At 49.0% G+C, this 15,745-nt stretch overlaps 1 protein-coding gene across 3 annotated transcripts in view; it reads left to right on the plus strand.

Moving 5' to 3' along the window:
• The first annotated feature begins 277 nt into the window (after window positions 1-277).
• Window positions 278-15,745, plus strand: part of RBM19 (RNA binding motif protein 19) — a 93,319-nt gene continuing 77,851 nt past the window's right edge. The window contains exons 1-16 of one of the 3 annotated variants that reach the window (XM_067306996.1): window positions 278-399; window positions 1,673-1,855; window positions 2,422-2,553; window positions 2,800-2,838; window positions 3,827-4,040; window positions 5,186-5,433; window positions 5,944-6,024; window positions 6,280-6,358; window positions 7,141-7,212; window positions 7,953-8,153; window positions 9,041-9,171; window positions 9,610-9,731; window positions 10,529-10,625; window positions 11,146-11,256; window positions 11,740-11,940; window positions 12,639-12,756. In XM_067306996.1, coding sequence (XP_067163097.1) covers window positions 364-399; window positions 1,673-1,855; window positions 2,422-2,553; window positions 2,800-2,838; window positions 3,827-4,040; window positions 5,186-5,433; window positions 5,944-6,024; window positions 6,280-6,358; window positions 7,141-7,212; window positions 7,953-8,153; window positions 9,041-9,171; window positions 9,610-9,731; window positions 10,529-10,625; window positions 11,146-11,256; window positions 11,740-11,940; window positions 12,639-12,756 — 2,065 coding nt within the window. In that variant the 5' untranslated portion in view covers window positions 278-363. Of the gene's footprint in view, window positions 400-535; window positions 565-1,672; window positions 1,856-2,421; window positions 2,554-2,799; window positions 2,839-3,826; window positions 4,041-5,185; window positions 5,434-5,943; window positions 6,025-6,279; window positions 6,359-7,140; window positions 7,213-7,952; window positions 8,154-9,040; window positions 9,172-9,609; window positions 9,732-10,528; window positions 10,626-11,145; window positions 11,257-11,739; window positions 11,941-12,638; window positions 12,757-15,745 lie in introns of those variants that run through there. The other 2 variants (XM_067306997.1, XM_067306998.1) reach the window with 2 other exon arrangements.

A 15,745-nucleotide genomic window follows, 5' to 3' on the forward strand; every position in this document is an offset into this window, starting at 1 on the left:
GCGGGGAGCTCCCTCCTCCGGCGCCGCCGAGCAGCGCGGCGGCGAGGCGCTCCTTCGCCCTGACCGGCTGCCCCGGCGGAGCGGCCGGCCCGGCCCGGCCCGGCGACGGGGGCTCCCGCGCGGCCGCTCCCCGCGGCGGCCAGGCCGCAAGCCCGGCGCCCCCTCGCCAGGCCCCGTTGCTAGGGCCCGTTGCTAAGGCCCGGTGCCAGGTGGCCCCGCCGCGCAGGCGCGCTGCCCTCCCGCGCCCACGTGACGAGGGGCGGGGCCGCGGGGCTGCGGGAAGATGGCGGCGCCCAGGGGCCGGCGTGCGCGGCGCTGAGCGCGACTGGGACCTGCGCGGCGGCGCGGCCGCCTCTCGCCGACATGTCGCGGCTCATCGTGAAGAACCTCCCCAACGGGGTGAGCGCGCGGCCGGGCTGCGGCCTCTGCGGGCTGGGGGGCGGTTCTGGGCCTAGAGCAGGGAGGCGGCCTGAAGAGGCTGGGCGTGAGGGGCAGGGCCGCGCGGTCCTGGGCACGGGGGCGGCGGGGAGCGGTGCTCGGGGGGAGCAGGCGGAGGCCCTGGAGGTAGGGAGGGTCGTGGGGGGGGGGAGAGTCTTGGGAAGGAGGAAGCAGGGACAGGCCTGGGGCGGGGAAGCCGGGGGAGGCTCTGAGATTGGGGGAGTGCTTGGGGGGATGGAGAGATGCCACGGGAGAGAGGGTCCTGAGAAGGGGGCTGCAGGGACAGGCCCCGGGGGAGGGGGTCCTCGGTGGGGGGAGCCAGGAGAGGCTCTAGGATTGGGGGAATCCTCGGGGTGGGACAGAGAGAGGCTATGGGAGAGAAGGTCTTGGGAAGGGAGTAGCAGAAACAGGCCCCAGGGGAGGGGGTCTTCGAGGGGGAGCTGGCAGAGGCCCCGGGAAAGGGTATTTTTGGTGGGAGGGAACAGGCAGAGGCCCCAAGGGAGGGGTCCTTGGTTGGAGGGGAGCAGGGAGAGGCCTTGGGGCAGAGAACCCTCAGTGAGGGAGGAAGTAGGGAGATGCCCTGAGGGAGCGTGGCTTTGGTGAATGGGAACAAGGAGATGTCGTGGAGGAAAGAGGGTTTTGGGGTGAGCAGAGAGACCCCCCCCTTGAGGATGGGGGGGTTGGGGGGTCCTGGACAGGGAGATGCCCCAGAAGGAGGTCTTTATTGGGGAGGGGGGGGTGGGAGGCAGGGTGTGGAGGGCATGGGCAGGAGGAAGCTTCCCAGAAGGGGAGAGCAGGTATTCCCTTGGGAGGAGGAGAAGGAGGAAAGCTTGTCATGGGTATTGCCCTTTCCTCCTTCCCAGGGAGCTGGGTGAGGGTGTGCACGGTGTTGCTCTGCTGTCCAGGTTCCCCTTGGGGGTACCAGAAGCTGCTTCTGGTTGAACTGGGTGCTTGATTGTAGCAGGTAGCACTGCAGGGCCTTGGGCTCCCTGAGAGCTGGGTGCATCCTCTTAGCTGGGGAGATCTTGCAGAGGGAGGTCTGTAGATGTAGCGGATTCGTGGGGGAGAGGAAGGGGTGCGGTAGCTGAAGTGTATCAGTCTTGCTGCAATGCTCTGTGCTTTCTACGCTTCAAAAGTCCTTTAATAGGAAAGTTTTATTTTGGACTTGTTCATAAAGCATTGCTCTACTCGCATTGCTAATTTGCCATCCTGTTGCGTCTCTGCTTTCTCCCAGATGAATGAGAAGCGCTTTAGGAAACTGTTTGCAGCCTTTGGCACGCTGACCGATTGTTGCTTGAAGTTCACCAAGGATGGCAAGTTCCGGAAATTTGGCTTCATTGGCTACAAGTCTGAAGATGAAGCTAAAACAGCAATGAACCATTTTAACAAAAGTTTTATAGACACCTCCAGAGTCACAGTGAGTTGTCCTTTAAAAACATCGTATTTTTATTCTTAAGGAACTTTGTAGTTGGAGTTTTTTGTACTATTAAGCATGAACAGCTGGGGGCCAAGAAAGCCTGAAGATTGTTCTCTGCAACAAAATAGCAAAACCTGATGACAGGCCTCACTGCTGGAGTCTCAAGCAGGTGTTTGACTGAGATGAGCTCCTTTCTTTGCACTAGCGGTGATTTCAGTGCTGGTCGAATCAATAGCGCCAAGTTTTGAGCTGTAATAACCTGAACTTTTGAACTTGTACTTTCTTTTTGTTTATTTAAAGGCATTCATCTTACTCTCCTGGACAGAGAATGCAGTGATTCATGATAAACAGGATAACTTATTTGACTGTGCTTAAATGGACACAGTAAACTCTTCTCCGTATTGAGCAAACTGCAGTACACACTTGTAAAACAAACATTTACATGGAGTGACGTATTCTCTTTGCCCCATCCTTCCATTTCCTCAGTGGTATAAGGAAGGTTCTTGAGTGAGGCTTATCCTGCTGTTACAGAGCTATTGATTAAAGAGCTGTTTGATTCTTTTCAGGTTGAATTATGCAAGTCTTTTGGTGACCCTTCAAAACCCAAAGCGTGGAGTAAGCACGCTCAGAAGCTCCCTGCCTCAGAAAAGCAGACTGAGAAACCTGTGACAAATGCAGCTCCTGCAGGGGCAAAGAAAGTAAGTGCTGTTTGTTTCCTTGAGGATCAAGGAAACGTCAGTGACTTGGCAGACAAAGCCTTGACAAAGAGAAGGGTAGCCGGATGTGTGCAAAAGAGGACAGGGTAGCTGTGACAGCTGATGTTGGAGTCCTGTTTTTGGCACTTTCTGCCTTAGGAACTATGCTCCCTGTACCCCTAAGTTACCTAAGAAGTGATCTTAGCTGTATTTCTAACAAGCATTTCTAAAAACAATTTCTTTTTCTAGGATAAAAAGAAGAAAAATCCAATGGGAAACTTACAGGAGGTGAGTTAAGGTTGAATTGCAATCCCTAGCTTGTGACCAGGGAATGATAAAAATAGCTGCTTTTACTCCCAGCTGCCTGTCCTGCTCTGAGAAGTGAGAATATTGGGTTTAGGTCCCAGTTCCTGTGATAAGGACAAGCTGCATACCTAAAAGTTCCCTGGTGGCCTGAAGGATGGTTTTATCTGGTCTGCTGCTTTTGCTTTCAAGAAAAAGCATGAAGCTGCGTTTAGGGAAGCAGTGCCAGCAGCCACCTGTGACCTCCTGTGATGCCCCTAAAGGGGAGAGATTGCAAACCTGCCCCTTCACCAGAGGCATGCCTCAGTGTCTCTCTCACCCCGGACAGCATTGCTTGCCTGACAGTCTTTGGGACATCCCACTGACGGTGCCAGAGAGGCGTTTGTGCTGTGCATCTAAGCTGCTAGGAATTTGGTTGATGCTTCTACCTTGTTTCCAGTTTGTATTAAGAGCCATAGTTGAATACCTCTTTATTGTACCACTTCCAATGCTATTAATTCAAACGAGGTATGTGGTGTAACCTAGTTCTATGATGTAGAGTCCAATTCCACTGTAACAAACCGTGGTTTTAACAACTCTAGCATCAGGAGCCCCTTTTCTTTTTTTAATTGTTAACTTGTCTTGTGTGAACAAACACTGAATGCAGGTTAGCCCTGCCTCAGCAATCTACTTTTTTTTCATCTGTATACAAATTTTGCTATGTTTAAGTTGTATATTTTTTCCTTTTCAATGCTTTTTTTCTTCTTTAAATTGCTGTTTAAAAACAGAGTAGGGCTAAGAGACCTTGACAGCTTTAGTCCTTAACTTGTGAGTGTAGAGTAGAGTCCCACTTATGTGGTTTTGGGGTTTTTTTTGTTTTGTTTGTTTGTTTTTTACTTTGCTGGAAATGAGATCATGTCTTTGAATTCAAACTGACGATTAGCTGTTCTGTGTCTGTCTTCACAGATTGTGTCCTTTGTTTCTTTTTCAACAGCTGGAACAAGATAAAACGTTCCAGGAGTTCTTGCTGGTTCACCAGAAACGCTCTCAGGTGGCCACCTGGGCTAATGACACTTTGGTGGAAGAGCCCAAGAAGGGAAAATCAAAGCCACCATCTGATTACCTCAACTTTGATTCAGATGAGTCTGAAGAACTGAGTGAGGAGGAGAATGAAAATGAACCCTCTGAAGATGAAGAGGAAACCAAAGGTACCAAAATGACTATCGCCCTTTGCTTGTTTTTGTCTCAGTGAATGTGAGGGCAGCTATACTGATCAGACCGAAGGTCCACCCAAACCGGCGTCCTGCCTCCAGAGAAAGACTCTGTGGTCAGGAAGGTAGTTTCCCTAGCTTGAGGCTTACTCTGTGCTCTGTGGATATATGAATGCCTCCAGTTTTCTTGAACATGGGGAAATGTGGGAAATGTGATTTCTGGTATTGAGGGGATGGCATTTGTAGTTTCCCCTGAGCGCTTAAGTCAATGTCTAGGGAAGAGTGATGGGATAAACATTATCCTCTCCCTTAATGCTCTCCTAGCCTGCAGCCACTTTGAGCACCAGAACTTCCTGAGCTGCTTGTAGTTTCTGTTTATTAATGAACCCTTAATCGATTTCTGTGAACTTGCCTGGTCTGCCTTTGACTGATACATATTTCTGGAAATGGCTGTGCCTTGGGCCCTGTCAGAGTTGATGGGAATGGCCAGAGTTCAGCACCTTAGATCCTGAAAAGAAAACTGTAGCCAGTGGAGCAGTGATTTAGTAGTGGGGTAACATATAGAAGATTGAGAAATCTGAACTGTGGTCTGGTCCATCTATCTTGTTAGTCTCCAGTGTCTGTACATCAGTGGTACAATGATCAGTCTGTTTTTAGACCCTTTCTCTCTCCCTTTATGGTATTTCCTTATGCTGTACTCTGTAGTGAATGATGCTTACCCTGCTTCTCCTTGCATCTGTTTGGGCAATTGAAACACAGGTATGATTGGCTGACTTTTGTGGGAGGTTGTTTTTGAGAAATGGTCTCCTCTGCCCCTTCCCCTACAAAACTGAACAACTGAAAATCACCTTTGGGGTCAATTTGAAGTATTTTATTGAAACTGAGACAAAATTCACTATGAAGTTCCTTGAGCTCCTTTCTAATTTGATTTATACATAAAAAATGTTGCTTTGAAAAAAGATGTCAGTTTGGAGGTGCTAAAATGAGATTGCCCTGCTATTCTCAGTTCCTTTCTCCATGTGTAAAGGGCAGAGAAGAGGAAAGTCATTGTAGTGATTCTGGCTGTTCTCAGTTTTTATGTGATTGGAGAGAGAGCAGGAATATTTGTGTGCAAGACTTCACTGTTCTTTCCTCTCATACAGCAAAGAAAAGCCAGAAGAAGAAGGCAGCTGCCAGAGGAGACCTCTCAGATATGGATTACCTGAAATCTAAAGTGGTGAAGGGTTCCTCCTCCTCATCCAGTACAGAAGAAGAGACAGATCATGAAGAGCTGGAAGAGGAAAGTGAGAGTGAGGAGGGTTCAGGCATTGCAGAAACCATCAGCACCCACACAGAAAAAAAGGAGCAAGAGGTACCAGTAGAGAAGAAGAAAAAAGGCTCCACACCAGAGGTATAACTGAACTAGTTTTTTGTCTTATCTAAAGCAGAACCCCCCCCAGGATAATATATATCTGTCAATCACTCCAAGAAAGGAGATGAAGACTTGAGGTCTGCAGGACTCCTGGGTGCCAGCTTTCTTGATTCACAGGGAGGAAGCTAATAAAGTTTGCCAGACCGCCTCTTTGTGCTGACTAAATTTTCCTCTGCAGGAAACAGACTTCCTAACAAGTGCTGTCAATACCCTGTTCATAGGTTTTTCTTCTCCTTCCTGTGTCCATCTCTGAATGCCTGCAGGGAATGCTATTCTGCAGAGCTCAATATTCAGCGACTGAGTTTAAGTGTATCCCAGTCAAACCTTGCACCCTCATCTGGCACCTTCTGCCCAGGCTGATGCTATTACGAGAGAATCATTCAGTATTCTCTCCCATTCTTCAGCCTCCTGCTTGCTGGGCAAGACCAGCTTGTTGTGCTGTGGCTTCTGCTGTTTCACAGGCATCTTTTCTTCTGTCCTTTTATCCAGCAGAAGAACCAAGTCAGCTCGGTGGAAGCCACCACACCATACACAGTGAAACTACGTGGTGCCCCATTGAACATCACTGAGGTAAGTGATTCCCTAAGCTGGGAATGGTGGTTCAAGGGTGTTCCCAGTTTGTAACTCACTATCTTTGCAGAGGCCTCTATCTTCCTATGATGGAACTGTTCTGAGAGTTGCATGGGCAATTGGGGGAATCTTTTGAACTGAATCCGTCCAGAAAGATTGCATGTGGTGTCTTTATAGTGCTTATAGAAAGAGATGTCCGAAAGCTGACACTGCCTGTATCCAAGAACTCATTTAAACAATTATTCTTCTCTGCAGCAAAAAGTTCGGGAATTCCTCTTGCCTCTGAAGCCAGTGGCAATCCGGATAGGAAAAAATGCCCAGGGGAAAAAGACAGGTAATGCATTTGTGTGGAAGGGGGATTGGATCTGTGAGTTAGAGGACCTCTCTCAATCTCAACCTCTGCTCTTGCAATCTGTGGTTCCAAATTGCTAGCTTATGCCTCGATTCTTACACACCCTTCTGTGACTTTGCAGCTCGCCTGCCCTCATTGGTATCTGTAGGATGCCGTGGGCAGAGTGATGTTGGCCGTGCTTCCCAATAGAGGCACAGCACAGAACAGCAGGAGCTTTTTCTTTGATCTACCTCTGGAACTTCCCTAAACATCCCCAACCATACCAAGGAAAGGTCTCCTTCTTTGGGACAGCTGCATCGATCCCCAGCGGCTTTGCTGGCGTGTGCATATCAGCCCCAGAGCTGCTGCGACAACCAAAGTGGGTCTCCCCGGGGGCTGTGATTATTGGAGGTACCTGTAAGAAAGGGTTTTGGAGCAGGTCCTCGGAGCTGGCAGGGAGCTTTGTTAGATGCTACTTTCCTTTTACAGCCTTACAGCAGGCTCACCTTTTCTTTGCTGTCATAGGCTTGGGGACACCTGTGAAAGGCTACTTTGGCTGTTAAATTGGGCTCAGTTGGTTTGTACATAGAGAATGAGCTTTTAAAAGCCAGCCTTCCAATTTGAGATCTGACATGGCCATTTTCAGGCAGCATTGAAACTTTAGTGGTAGCCAAATGCTTTATCTATAGGAATCTATAGAGGAAAGCCTGATTCACCCTTAATTAGCCAATTAGTGGCTGTTTGTTCCCCACATGATGCTCAGTTGAACCTTTGCTTCCTCCAAGGTTATATCTTTGTTGACTTGAAGAGTGAAGCAGAAGTGCAAAAGGCCTTGAAGCGAAATAAAGAATACATAGGTAAGGGCTATTTGTTCCTTCTTGTTCTGGCTGAAGTAGATGGTGTGGTGCTCAGCTGCTGAAGTGTTCACTGCTAAAATATCTCCTGTTGCCTTAGCTTTTTCCAGGCAGATGGTGGGGGTGGTTTCCTCTGCTTAACTGACATGGGATAACCAGGTGCCGTGTCAGTGCCCTCGGAAGTAGCAGAGAATTGGCAAGAGACTGAGCTGTGCGTTGCTCTTTGGCTCTCGTTTTTGTCGTGTGCTTGAAGCGTATCTTGCTCTGGGTATAGAAACAATATTATTTAAATCTGGTTGGGATAGTGCAAGGGATTTGTAAAAATGATTCTGCAAGCCTGCATTTGAATCCTGTTCTTGGCCTAGTCCCTAAAGGAACTAGACTTATATTTGCAAAAATCCCACGCAGAATGGGAATATCTACTTAAAGGCCTGTGGACTGGGTTGGCAGAGACGCAAGGCCTGAAGCTCTACATCCTGGCTGTGGGAAAGGGGACTGTGAAATTGTCTAGCAAATGTTATCCTGCTCTTCATGAAGACTGATCTTTCTTGCAGCCTCCTCCCCACCCCTTTTTTTTTTTTTATTAATCAGGCTGAGTTCTGCTCAAGGTTTGTGGAAGTGGAATTGCTTATGTTACTGCTGTAAGCCCAGGCTCTTTAGGCAGTGGTATTGATTGCTTATGGCTGAGAATGATGCGTGGTCTTGAAGTGTCTAATGTACCTCTGTATGTGTTTGTGGATTAGGTGGGCGATACATTGAGGTATTCCGATATGAGAACGCCCCGAAAAAGGAAGTTACAGCAAAAAGCGATGACCAGCCATGGCAAAGAAGGAAAAGGGACGATGAGGAAGAAGAGGACTTGTCTGAATCAGGGAGACTCTTTGTCAGAAATCTTCCCTTCACCAGCACTGAGGAGGACTTGGAGAAGATCTTCTCCGAGTATGGTAAGCAGCTACTGTGGGATGGGGATTTGCAGGACTACATCATTCCTTCTTACATGTAGAGGTTTGCTTGGCGGATACAGATGGACGAAGCTGTCTGTGTTCCACACCTTTCGGATGTGCACCAACTCCTATCATCTTTATTGCCTGGTGTGGCTACCTGGCATTAATACTGGTACTGTCTCCACGCTGCTTAACTCGGTGTGCGTACTGTTGTGTGTCTCTGCCCTTGTCCCTCTGATCCAACAGTAAAAGCTCTTCCCAGTCAGATTAGAATCTGATGGGTTCTAGTGGGATGGGAAGGAAGAGAAGATAACTGAAAGTGCCTACTGCCTGAAGGAGTCTTTTCTCATGCAGGAGACTGCTAGATGATGTGGATAAGAATCTCTATGGCTAAAATGCAGCCCAAACTTGTGTTCGTGTCTGATATGTCAGGTGGGAATTCCAGGCTGCCCTTTTCTAGCTTGAAGTTGAACAAATTTGGGTTGATCTTGGCATTAGGTTATCCTAGGGAGGAGAGAGAGTTTGATTGTGGACATCTTTCTTCCTGACCAGGTAAATGCAGCTGCCCAGAATTTGCTTTGTTTGTGTCATAAGTGCAGCTGTTCCGTTCATGTGTCAAAGCCCCGTGAGCTGTAGCTCACTGCAGATCTGGACTTGGGTGGTTTTGCTGGGCCTGCCTTGTCAGTGTGCAGTCAGCAGCTCTGTGCAGACTAGTGTCTCCCTGCCCACCTTTCCGTAATGTGCAGAGCTGCTCTGCCCTCCCTGGCTCCCTTCCTCCCCTGGCTTTGGCGGCACATACCAGTTTAGAATGCTGTTGTAGCAGGTGATGGCTGTACAAGGGACATCTCTCAGGGACATGTCTCATGGAAAGGCCTTGCCTTTTGCAGGGCCCATCTCGGAGATCCATTTCCCTATAGATAGACTGACCAAGAAACCCAAAGGATTTGCTTTCGTCACGTATATGATGCCTGAGCATGCAGTGAAGGCCTATGCAGAAATGGATGGGCAGGTGTTCCAGGTATGGTGATTCATGGTTTTTCTGTGCTGTCGGACTGCAGCTGGTGGGGGCCGTTTGTTAGTAATGTGGCCGAGTGTTTGCTTCTGTGCTTTGCCAAACTGGATCCCTCTGGGTGCAAAGGGGTGGAGTCTGTTCTGCCCTGCTATATGGGAAACACAGTTGCTATGGCAGAGCAGCACTGATTTGAGCAGCCCTGCAGGTACCAAAGTCTGTGCTAGAGGTCATGGAAGGAGATCTGAGTCCCACAGTCTCTCATGTTGCACAGCTACTTCAAGTTGCTGTGGTGTCATCTTTGAGCAAAAGGGAAGGAAGATTCCTTTCTGCCACCTATATCACTTGACTGGGAGGAAGTTTCTTGGCACCTTTCCCTTCTGTTTAGTTCACGAGCTTCTGGGTATTAATTTCAGAGCTGCTGGTCCTCTTCTTCCTTTCTTCTAGGGCAGAATGATGCATCTTTTACCCTCCACCATCAAAAAAGAAAAAAAGGAAGATGCAGATGCAGAAGAATCCTCCTCCTACAAGAAACAGAAAGAGGCCAAGGACAAAGCCAACAGGGCCAGGTACAGCGGTGTCTTGTAGTGGGATAAGAATGCAACCTGCCAAATTCTCAGTTGACCAGAATGACTACGTGTTCTTTGCAGGGCTTGTGTAGATTATCAAAGTCAATAAAACACTTGCTGTGCAGCTTTCAGTTTCTTTTATCTCTTACCTGCTTGATTCTTTTTCTTCTCTCCAAGTAACTCTAGTAGTTCAGTGAGCAGCAGAAACTCTGAGAAACCTGGTTTTCGATGACTTTGTATATTGGATGCTGTGGTGTCTAATAAATGTTGGTCTAATACTGTGACTCTTCAGGGTAGTGGTTCCAAATCAGTTGGGTCTTTCTCCTCTCTATGGCCATTGAGATATCTTCCTCTCTGGTGTATTTGCTGGAAAGAGGCCAATGCTTTCAAACTTTAAGGAGAAAGAACACAGCATTCCTCACATGGGCTTTGTGCTTTTAGGAAACCAGGTGAAAAACCTCAGATGTGTTCTGGTTTGCGGTGATGTGTTCCTCTGAGCCAACATTTGAACTTCTAGCAGTGATCTCTGTAACTGCATAGCAGTGGCTGGTAACCTTCTAGGGAAAAAGAGCTAAGCTGCCTGTGCTGCTACCTTTCTGACTGCTTACTCACTGTTCACATCTCCCTTATCCTGTCCCTTGTCTAAGGATCTCCACCCTTCTTTCCCTCTAGCTTATCCCCCTGGCTGCTAGTGGTAACATTCAAAGCTTTTTTTTGTCAGGGCCATTGAATAGAGAAATGCCAGGGGAAGAAGGGCCTGGGTGACTCTGAACTTGACTTTTTCTTTCTCTCTCTAGCTCTCACAACTGGAACACGCTGTTTGTGGGGACAAATGCCGTGGCTGATGCCATTGCTCAGAAATACAATGCTTCCAAAAGCCAAGTGCTGGATCACGTGAGTTGAGTTATTGATCAGCCCCGGGATGGCAGATCACTTTCCTATCTGTTTCTTCACTGACAGAGCCTACCTGGTCTTTTTGTGCCACAAAAGCCTCTGTGCAGTCATGAACACCAAGCAGTCGGACTGAAAGATCCATGATCCTCTAGCCTCACTGTGGGATCTGAGCCTGACACCCCCTTTTTTTGATGGAAGACAAAATGACTGCCCCCACCCTGGGTTGCCTGGCTGAATTTTGCATTTCTAGGTGACTAGAAGCTGCTGGAAATTTATACCCTATAGCTTAGATTTTTTTTTCTGGAAACTTCACTTTGCCTTTGGGGCTATTTTCTGGCTCCAACAGCAAAACTCCCAGCAACTTCAAAGGAGCTGGAGCGTTTTACCTTCTGCAGAATTCTCTTTAGATCTGATTCTGAGAGCAGCAGGAAAAGCAGGTGCCCAGCACCTTCCTGGATCAAGCCCTTTGCTTCTCTGTTTTGACCTGTGTCACACTGTTGACTGATGTTCTTGCCTACAGGAGAGCAAAGATAGCGTGGCAGTGAGGGTCGCTCTGGGAGAAACTGAGCTTGTCCAGGAAATCCGCCGGTTCCTCATCGAAAATGGAGTCAGCCTGGATTCCTTCAGTCAGGTGAGAGGCCCAGCAGTAAAGTGGAGCTACCTCTTCTAAATGACTGTCTGGTCATGGGGTCCTTAGCTCTCGCAGAAATTAGTAATTAAATCCTCAACATGTTGCAGGATTGAACCCTCAGATGGGTTAGGAACTATTCTGTCCATTTGAATACACAACCACCCCCAGAATGGCTGAAAGTGTGCTGCAGTGTGACGGTTGGCTGTAGGCAGAGAGTGAGTCCTGTGTCCGTACCAGAGTGGACCTGACACTGAAATCTCCATGTGTGAGCATGTGTGGAACGGGAGTTTTGTGTTGGGGTGTAGATCTTGTTGATAGAAAGTGTATTCTAAAAGGCTGTTGGCCCTTTTGTATCCTGGAAAGGTGTGACATGGAGCGAGGGAGCATGTTATGTTGGATCTGAAATCGTCAGTTATTAAAATAGATTGTTTTTTGCTTCTTTCATTCTCTCTCCCCTTCCTCCTTCCCTTCCAAATGTTGCAGGCCGCTGGTGAGCGGAGTAAAACTGTGATCCTGGTAAAGAACCTCCCTGCTGGTACAAGCGTAGCAGAGCTAGAGGAGGTTTTTGGCAAACACGGCAGCCTAGGCCGGGTGCTGCTCCCAGAAGGTGGCGTCACAGCTATTGTAGAGTTCCTGGAGCCAACTGAGGCCAAACAAGCTTTCACCAGGCTGGCCTACTCCAAGGTGAGCATGGCACAGAGCAGGTAGCTGCCCAGAGAGCGTTGTCTGGTAAGGCATCCTACCAGGCTGGCAAAAGGAGCTGGAGCACCAAATCCTGCCAGGTTGGCTGGCAGAAATTGCTTTGTCTGTGTGAAGTCTTGAGGATGAGCGTGAGCAGTTTGCCTGAGTGAATGTGATACAGGATCTTGGTTAACTGTGATCCTGCAGAAAGGAGTACTTGCTACAGATGTGAGATCCAAAGGGCTTTTGAGGGAAATAAGTTACCCCAGAAAGAGTCACTGGTGTTATTCTCTGACTCTTGGATTTAGAGAGATGCCCAGTGCATCCTTATGCAACAGTGACCAAGTAGGGCGCTCGGCCTGCAAAGACAGCTAGGGAGAGAAGGCTGTGATAAGTCTACAGAATCCTCAGTGGCCTGGAGAGGGTTTCTGTCACCTCTTGCAATACAGGAGGATAGTACTGAAGCAAAGAGCTTCCCTTGGACACCCTTTGCCTAGCCTTGACCTTGCTCCATGACCTCCAGTTGTCATGTGACAGGCTGTGGTCCTGTGTGCAGTGTCATTTCAGTGAAAGAGAATTGACTCAGCTGAAAATGCTGCTCAGCTTTTCCACTCCAGTTTCTCATAACAAAGTGTTTGCTGAGAACAGTCCTTTTTTCAGGCCTCGCCCTCCACTCTTTCTCTTCTGTGTTGTCTTTACAGTTTCACTCAGTGCCACTGTATCTGGAATGGGCTCCAATGGGTGTCTTTTCTGGGCCAGCCCCTCAGAAAAAAACCCTTGAGGCTCAAGAAAAGGAAGGGAAAACAAGGCTGGAACCAGGTAAGAGCTTCGACTTTGAAGCAGAAGCATCTCTGATTGTTTCCCTGCTCCTTCCCATGTAAAGTGGCAACACTGAGGTTCCTGACAATGGTTCCATCCCAAAAGTGTCATCTGAAGTCCTCTGTATGGCCCTTAGGGGCACCTCTTTCTCCACAGCGTGTGCATTGTTCTCACATACAAATGTTGTGCTTATTCTTGCCTCTGCTTTCATTGCTGCCTGGATGAGGCATGGAGAATCCAGTGCTGCTTGCAGCGCACAGGACACAGTCCAGTTTGGGATGGGCTGATGTGAGCTCTTGCTTTGGCAATGGGAAGAAGTTTTTATTCTTTGTCTGGTACTGACAAGCTGCAGTAAGGCAGGTGATTCTGTCGAGTGTGTGTATCCCTACTTGGACAGTAGCGAGGGTGATCCAATGCAGTAATGGTGCATAGTCTCCCAGATAATGTAGTGCTCAGGGACTTGGAAATGCTTGGACAGGTACTTGGATAGGAATGCAGATGCCATTATCTGCTGTGACGATGGTCCAGCCCGGACTGGCTGTTTCTTAGCTGTGGCTTGCCAAAGCAGAAACCCTGTGACACCAAATTGAGTCCTACCTCCCTGTCACTAGGACAAGGCCTGGTCTTGGCAGCAGCCGTCAGGAGAGCATTAGCTGTTCTGTGTAAGCAAGGCCCTACCCCAGCTGAGCGTATGTGCAGATGTGTGCTGTGTAAGGACGCAGGCAGTGCCCGCAAGCAGCCAGGCTCACAGGAGCAACGGGAGCACCCAACAGCAGTGGATGGAGCGGCTAAATTGCCCGTGGCAGGCTGTGGGTCCCTGCGTGTATTTCTTTGTGCTCTTGTGTTTTCAGCCCTGCTGTACGCTTTGTCTGGGTGATTTCCCACTGCTCCTGCTGCTCGGACACAACCTGCTCTCCCCCCTGCCAGTATACCTCTTTCTCCCCATCCCAGGACCTGTGAAAACTAAATCTTCTCTGTATATTTAAAATCTTTCAAGATCTCTCTTTTTTTTTTTTTAAGGGTGGGGCTGGAGAACCATGGCTTTATGTAGGTTTCTTTGCTGGAAGCTCTTTCAGGTTTCGGGAGGTGGGGAGGAAAGCTGATGAAAAGCATCTTCCTGGGCTGCAATTCTGCATGCAGGTCACAGGGGAGGGCTAGAGTCAGGGGGAGGTGGGGGAGCCATTTTATCTCCCTGTAACCGAGACCCTCACCTCAAGATAAAGGGCTTTAAGCTCAGGAGCTCCTGGAAGGCTGCTCGGAGCTGATAATGGTCTTTGCTGCCAGCGTCTGGCGCTCTGCATCGGGGAGAGGGAAGGGAGGGGGTGTGCAGTAAACTCCTCAACTCGCCTACAATGGGGCCCTGCGTGGCGGTGCATGGCTGCGTTCTATTGCGCCAGCCACAGATGGAGGCACCTTTTCATCCCTCCCCCATCTTGCTAAATCTCTTCCCTCCCCCTCCCTCAAATGAGTTTTCTTCAAAGGTGATGGGTTTTTTTTTTCTTTCAGTGCTGGCAAATATCCAGCCAGCAGGGGTGAGGAGGATTTGACCACCCGACCGAACAGGCTTGGGTTGCGTGATGCCAAGGGGCCGGGGAGGCCAACCAAATGGAGCCATGTGGGGAAAAGCCGCTCTTGGGACGGAGCAAGGGGTCTCCGAGCACCCTTGAGCCAGTGCAGGTTCCCTTCAGGTGGAATGAGAGGAAACTAAGCCTATAAAAATCACGGAGGGGAGATGTGTTAATGCCAGAGGGAGATGATTAGCTTGGCCCTTCTGAGCACAGTGTCAACTGTGCTGTAGGGGATGAAGCCAGTCTGAAAGACAAGTTATCTAGCAAGTAAAGGAGTTGGTGAGCGAAAGGATGAACGCTCGCGTCTTACTCTCTGATGTCTAATAAGGTCCTAGTCCCACTGCAGCCTCTGCCTCAGTGAGGGGGCTAACAGCGCTCTCCTCTTCCCACCCTGCTGTGTTCGTGACGTGTAGCCACTCGGTAGCTTTGAGGCCTTTTCATTGTGTTAAATATGGTCGAAGTTATTAAGCCATTTTAGAAGCTTGGAAGAGGGGGAAATGAATGGATGGACAGAGTCAAAGAGCAATTGCCAAAGCCTCCTTCCTTAGTAAGGCAGATTGCAAATACCAGCAGACTTGCCCATCGATCAGCATTAAACCCTCTACAGTAGCCAAATTTCTTTTAACTTCCCTCACTTTGGACAAGACCTCAAAACTCAACAGTGGAGCTTAGGTGCCCCAGAGGAAGTTGTTGTGCTGAATTGCTGCTTGATTACTTGGCTTTCTGTGGCCCAGCATGTTCAATGGGATGTACTGAGACCTGGAGCAAGGCTGCTGCATACCAAGACATCGGGAGAGGCTGCGCATTCTAGTAGATAAAGCTCGGAGTCAGCTAAGGATCATCCCACCCCAGTGCTGGAGGTGAAGCTGGAAGGCATCAGTGGAGGGTATTGGAGCATTTTGGTCTGTACAAGGATTGGCAGATGCTGGTTTTTCTCCTACTCCTTTGGAGTGGTGTAAGGAAAGTCTCTGATGTTCGCACTGATTTTCAGTGCATTGCGTATCTCAGCTGGCTCTCATTTCCCTTTCTTGCCTCTCCATTTTCTTTGCAGCCTGCCATGCCTCCCACTTCCTTGCCTGTTAAAGGGTCTGAAAGGGCCTTCTAGGGAAATGCGGGTTTCTTCCTCCCTCTCTGCCTGGCCTTCCCTTTGTCCCTCTGCTTTGAGGCAGAGGCCCCTTGCATAGTGCAGCAGGTGTCTGGCTAGGTTTGATGTGAGGGTGTTTGAATGCTGGGGAAGAAGGTTCATAGAATTGCATGTTTGAAGAACAGGCAGTATTTTAGTTTCCGCAGGTACATGTTCACATAGCATGTGTTGAGTCTGCTTCAGTCTGTGCTCACCTAGGAAGAGCCAGTGGCAACGTGACTTGTTCCTGCTGCAACTAGCAGCTGGAACAGAGGGCAAGCTCACCCAAAATTTGGTT

The sequence above is a fragment of the Apteryx mantelli genome, chromosome 17 (assembly GCF_036417845.1).
Source record: "Apteryx mantelli isolate bAptMan1 chromosome 17, bAptMan1.hap1, whole genome shotgun sequence".
In the NCBI taxonomy this organism is placed as follows: domain Eukaryota; kingdom Metazoa; phylum Chordata; class Aves; order Apterygiformes; family Apterygidae; genus Apteryx; species Apteryx mantelli.